The sequence below is a fragment of the Hyaena hyaena genome, unplaced genomic scaffold (genome assembly GCF_003009895.1).
Source record: "Hyaena hyaena isolate Hyena2069 unplaced genomic scaffold, ASM300989v1 scaffold_2817, whole genome shotgun sequence".
Lineage (NCBI taxonomy): Eukaryota > Metazoa > Chordata > Mammalia > Carnivora > Hyaenidae > Hyaena > Hyaena hyaena.
Window position 1 is genome coordinate 1 of NW_024083471.1, and position 5894 is coordinate 5894.

General features: G+C 53.8%; 1 protein-coding gene across 1 annotated transcript; it reads right to left on the reverse strand.

The window, feature by feature from the left end:
• Positions 1 to 1259: 1259 nt before the first annotated feature.
• LOC120227696 (retina-specific copper amine oxidase) lies at positions 1260 to 5889 on the reverse strand (the record flags this gene model as incomplete). The annotated part of the gene is made up of 4 exons (XM_039225753.1): positions 1260 to 1860; positions 2178 to 2307; positions 2546 to 2831; positions 4710 to 5889. Coding segments are annotated over 4 exons (1863 nt in total), but the record flags the coding sequence as incomplete, so codon positions are not given.
• Positions 5890 to 5894: the final 5 nt, after the last annotated feature.

Genomic DNA, 5894 nt, shown 5'->3' on the forward strand with positions numbered 1-5894 from the left:
GGGCGTCGGTGATAGGGCAGGGGCCCCCCGTGACGCTCCACCGTCACATCCCGCAGGTAGGAGGGGTGCGGCAGAGGCCCCACCACCAGCTCACTCACGTTGGGCTGGGGTTGTCCGCCAAAGAAGACGATGGCCAGTGCCTCCCGGACGGGCGGGGGACTCCCCCTGTCCAGGTGGGCCAGCGCAGCAGCCTTAGGGGGCAGCTGCAGCTCCACAGAGAAGACGCAGTTGTCCGAGGGGCGGGCCTGGGCTGCGTCCACCAGGCCCGGCCCCAGCTGCTGGGTCAGGAAGCTCATCACGGCCGTCAGCTCCTCTGGGCTCAGGTCTGCAAACAGCTGGCTCTGGCCGCGGAGTGTCCAGGGCTGGGCACTGGGGGATACAGAGGGGCAGCGGGGAGACTCGCCCGGTTCACCCCCATCTCCTCCCTTGCCAGCTAGCAGGACACACACCAAGGCGAAAATGGTGATGACAGCCAGAGCAAGGAGTACCAGAGTGGTCTTCTGGTTCATTGTCAGTGACAGCAGGACAGAGAATTGAACCGGAGTGGAGACGTGTCTTCTCAGGTCAGCAGAGGAAGGTCTCTCTTAGCTTCTATACAGGGGGCTCCTGAACTCTGGCTAAGGTTCCCTGCATTCAGCGATTCAGGATACTGAGGGTGGGGAGGGTGGGAAGGACATGGGAAGGCTGGGGAGGGGGCGGGGCAGGCCGGGGTTGGGGGGCGGGCCAGAAGCAGGGCGGGCAGCGATTTCCACAGACCTTACATGGCTTTGTCTTCCAGGCTCCAAATCAGACTCCGCTGTCTGGGTCAGGGTTGGAACTGGGGAGAACTGGGGTAGGCAGAAGGAAAGTGGGATTTCAAAATAATGCAACTGATCAGCCAGAACCTGGAAAAGCACCACCAGGAAGGAGCTGGGTCTGCACAGAGCAGTACCCCCGACCCCCTCAGCCTGGCTTCGTCCCCAACCCCCACCTTCCCAGGGCCAGATGTTCCCTTTCCTGTAACTTGGAGCTATTGTTCTCCTTCCAAGGAAACCCCCACCCCCAGCCCTGTAGCTTCCCAAGCAGCATTCCTTGGCCAAGTCTATCCCCCTTGCCCTCTCTTCTTCCACTGCTAATTTCCTTGGCCAGAGTCCTTAATATTCCCGGGGGAGAGAGGGAGGTAGAGGGTGGATTCTAGATACTTCAAAAGTCACATAGGAAAGATTCAAGCAATAAAAATCTTGTAATACATTTTATTATAAATCACACACACCATCTATTTTCACAAAATTCCATCTATTCTTCCATTTCAATGCATATGCATAAAGAAATGTCTGGTATAATGTTCACCAAATGTGAACACTAGCTATTTCTGAGTGGTAGAATTTGTGATGTTTTTGCTTGAATATTTTAATAATATCATTTGTATAAATTCATCATTTAAAATGAACTGGAAATAAGAATTAATGGAGGGGGTATATACGGGTATAGTACGGGAGGCTGTTTCCTAAAGAACATTAATAGGTAAGAGCCAAGGGAGCAGGAAGTTGAGAACAGAGAGAAAGGTACAAACATCTCAGCAACTCCCCTCCATGTCCCATCACACCCTTGGGGCTAAAAGTCCTGGTAAAAGAAAGGGGGCAGGTCTGGGACACAGGCCGCCATGTGGGGGACACAGGCCACAGGGTTGACACTGCAGAGCCCAGCATCCTGGTCCTTCTCAAAGTAGACGCTGCCAGGGGAGAAGATGGAGGGGTCCTCATCAAAGAAGTTATAGGGTCCGAGCAAGAAGCCAACTCTGTTTCCTAGAGTCACAGTGTTGGGGACATCCTCAGCATGGGGGATATGCAGGAAGCTGGCTGTAACCCAAGCCACCAGGTCCTGCAGGGAGAGGGAGAGGCTGAAATACTTTAGAGGTGAGACCCAGGGAACCACCCCTTCAGCCACGATGCCCAGCCTCTAGCCTTGCTTCCACCTCTGCCCAGCCCTGGACCCACAGTGCAGGCAGGGTGATCCTGTGAGAAGCGTCAGAGTGGTCAGGGTCTCAGAGCTAATCTCACCCCAAGAGGGATGGCCCTTGTTGGCCCCTGAATCTGAGAACTGGAAACCTACCATGCCCTCTAACCTACAGTCAAGGGCTGGGCGGCCAAAACATTGGGCATAAGTTGACCCTCTCCTCTGCCCCTAGGGCTACCAACCTCTCCTAAGAGGGTCTCATTGTTGATGAAGTCAGCAAAGGCCATAGTGGGTGTCCAGATGTCATTCTGGTAATAGATGCTGCTGCTCTGTGACTCCTCCTCCTTCCTCCGGGTCACCACGAGCTGGTATCTGACCAGGAATGTTGAAGGAAGGTGGTGTCAGAAAATGTCAGGGGCCGTTACTGGCCTAGAAGTCCTTTGGATCAGATTCTGTGTGAGACCATTTCCCATCCCATATCTACTTGGATCTTAGAGGAGGTAGAGGGGTGAATGGTAAGCTAAGGGTAGTGAGTTGGGGTCTCCAAGAGCTGGGAAGGGGGAAGGGGACCAGTCCTTCCCTACCACCCAGTGCCCAGAGCCCTCCTCACCTCCCCCAGCTGAGGGCCCTCTCCATGTCGCTCTCCAGGGGTATGTGAATGCCGAGGGGGCTGTGGATCTGGATTCGGTACCCGCGCTGGTGACCCCAGGCATTAGTCTGGTCGCTAGCCAGATAAAGGTAGCGGGGAAGGGGGTTTCCCAAGGAAAAAGCTGTCAGGTCCTCCCTTCCCAGGACCTGGCGAGTCATCTGTGGGCGCTGCAGTTGGTGCTCTGGACTCCAAGGGGCTGCCACAGGCTTAAACACCACGTCTTCAGCTACCACCCAGTTTTTCAGCCCTGCCAGGGGGAGGGGGGGGGGAAAGGAGTTCCACACCAGGTGAGACAGTCCCTCGTCTTCCCCACGATGCCCACTGCACTGGCCTGACAACGGGCAGCAGAGTTCATCAAAGAGCACTCTGCTGGGAGCCAGAAGGTCTGGATTTGAGTGCTAGCCCATCTTCTTTGAACCTGCCCTGTTCAGTTGGGCTAAGTTCGCAAATGGCTAGCTCCATATAAATTAAAAACGCAGTTTCTCAGTCATGCTAGCCACATTTCAAGTGCTCAGTTGCCACAGGTGACTAGTGGCTAACGTATCAGACAACACAGATGGAGAATATCCACCATTGCACGAAATTCTATTAGTACTGTTCTACCTAGTAGATCTTGGACCGATTCTTTTTCTGATTCTCTTTCTGAATCTCTACAGCGGGCATAGTAAGAGCTGTTCTATGGCTGAGCTCTGTCAGTGGAAAAGAATATGCAGGTGGCGAGTCACATTCTTGTGACTATGAAAGAGAGATTTGTCTTGGAAAAGCTGGCTGGAAAATGCACGTCCCCTTCCAGGGTGCTCTGCATATTTCCCCCAGGTCTGAAACTTGCTTCCTTTCTCCACAACGTGGGGACCACTTTCAGTTTTTCTCTTTTTCAGAAGTGAGTAGATTTAGATTTTATATTGGCTGAAACTTCCCCAGGATTCGATTGCACTTGTAACGTATACACTCCTCTTCCCACTTGGCACGGGATTATACTTTTTCTGCAGACTCGGGCAGTTAAACAGGTCCTACCATGAAAGCACCCAGCATGGTACAGAGTGCTGCACTGCTCTGCCGGCTTGCCAGGGCGCAGGCGCCTGGGCTGCACACTACAGGGATCTAATAAATGTTACTCGATTTTACTTCCCAAGACAGGCTCTTTAATACCAAAAGTGCTCAAGAGAAACTTCAAATCAGGAAAGGCCTGTTCCAAATATGTCAAGAATAGTTAATATGCTCATTTCAAACATGGCATTTTCTTAGTTTTCCTCCCACCCCAAAGTATGTCTTTATACTCAAGAGGATAAGAAAATGTGTCACAAGATATGGTTACAGAGCATTATACTTGGCCAGTCACTTCTTGTCCTGTCTTCTCCCCCCTCCCCCCACCGCCGTTAGGCTGAGGAGCTGGTGGATTTCTATTTTCCTTTCTGTGTCTCTGTGATTTAAGAAGTTATTTTGTTCTTAATAAAACCCTGCCAGAGCAGTGAGTCCTCTCTGTGCTTTGAGCCCCACTTGAGAAATCCCTTTCTACACTTGCAGCAAGCCTATTGCGTGCCTGCTGTGTCACTGGAGGACCGGTTATGACATGTGCTGGCAGGCATGAAATGACCCTCCCCAGGATGGTGGGGCCACTGTACTCTGTCCAGTTTTATGAAATCCTGTGAGGCAACCCCCACCCAGTATCCCCACCCTTCTTATGCCCCAGGACCACCTCTACTCTGAAAACCTTGTTACACTGCTTCCTATCTCTGCTTAGGTCCCTGCTTTCCCCATAACCACTGACCCTCAGAATCAGTTAGGAAAAACTCAGAGCCTCATCTCCAGCCCCAGTTGATGGGGCAAATTCACTATCCGCGGAGTCACTCGAGACTAAGGGAGCCAGGCACAGCCATTGCATTTAAACTAGTTTCACAATCACTCGTTTCACAGCAAGTCAGGGGAGCTGGGTGAGGGCACCCCATCTCTTGTGCCAGAACAGTATTTCAGGCTGACTGCAGTTGAATACACTCCAATCAGTCTCTGACTCCTGCCACAATGTATCGTGGCACTAGCATATCACCCTCTGCTTCTTCTGGCTTGATTTGGGGGTCTCCCTTCCCTCTCCTCCACCCCAACTCTCAATCCTCACCCAAGCACTCACCTGCCACGTCCAGGTCCAGCTTGAAATGGAAGGCATGCGTGTGCACCGCCCCCAGTACTCGCTCCCCCACACGGTTCCCAAAGAGGAGGCTCTCCTCACCCCCACTCAGGAAAGCCGTGTTGATATAGCCCGTGGCATGGACCCGCCCTTCCAGAGCCCCGTTTGGGTGGAATACAAAGTCCCAAATGTAGTCATAGTTGCCTACAGATGACACAGACCTGACTACAAGGGCCGAGCCAGCCAAACCACCATAGAAATAACTCTCCAGGTGATTGTGGTGCCTCCGAAGGGGTAGTCCTTGGGCCTCCTCAAACACACATACAGCCCCCGGGAGCAGCTGGACTGCCCCAGTGCCCACTAATATGTGGATGTCTACCATTGTAGACTGATAGGGGCAGTCCACTCCCCGAACCAAGCCCCGGCTGTGACGGCCAAGTCCATAGCTGCTATCCAAGTATCGGGTCATCATTGTCTTGGGTGAATCGGCACCATAGACAGTTACACACTCCTGGACACTGACTTCGTAGGCCACTCGCTCGCCCTTAAACCGAATATCAAAAATCCTCATGCCGCTGAACACCCCATGACCAAATGTAAATGTCCAGAGAGAGGACGTCACCAGGTTCCCTCGCACACTGTATCGGGAGCCCTGCGGTGAGAACTGAAGAGGGGGGAGAGGACCTGGGGGGGCCCGGGACTTCAGGGATGAAGCCCCATCCGGCAGGGGTAGAGGAACTCTAGCAACTTCCAGCCGGCCAGCCTTAAACTCCCACTCCAGCTGGCCTAAGTCTGCGTAGTAGCGCCCAAGGTAGAAGACCCGCTGGACAGCCCAGCGGGCAGGGTCCAGGGCCCTGTGGTCCAGCAGTAGCTCCAGCCCCACTGGGTGAAGGAAAATCCCAACACCTGAGATGTTATGGTAGAGGGCTATCCAGGTAGCACGGTCCCCTGAGCGCAAGCCACTGGGGGTGGCATGCAGAGGTGCCAGAGTGGAGCCACTATAGTTGAAGACCGAAGCCAGAAAGACTGGCGCCTTGGGCAGCTCCACCTCCTTCAAATGCTTCCACATCTGGGCGAACTCCGTTCCCAGCATGGGGCGTCGGTGATAGGGCAGGGGCCCCCCGTGACGCTCCACCGTCACATCCCGCAGGTAGGAGGGGTGCGGCAGAGGCCCCACCACCAGCTCAC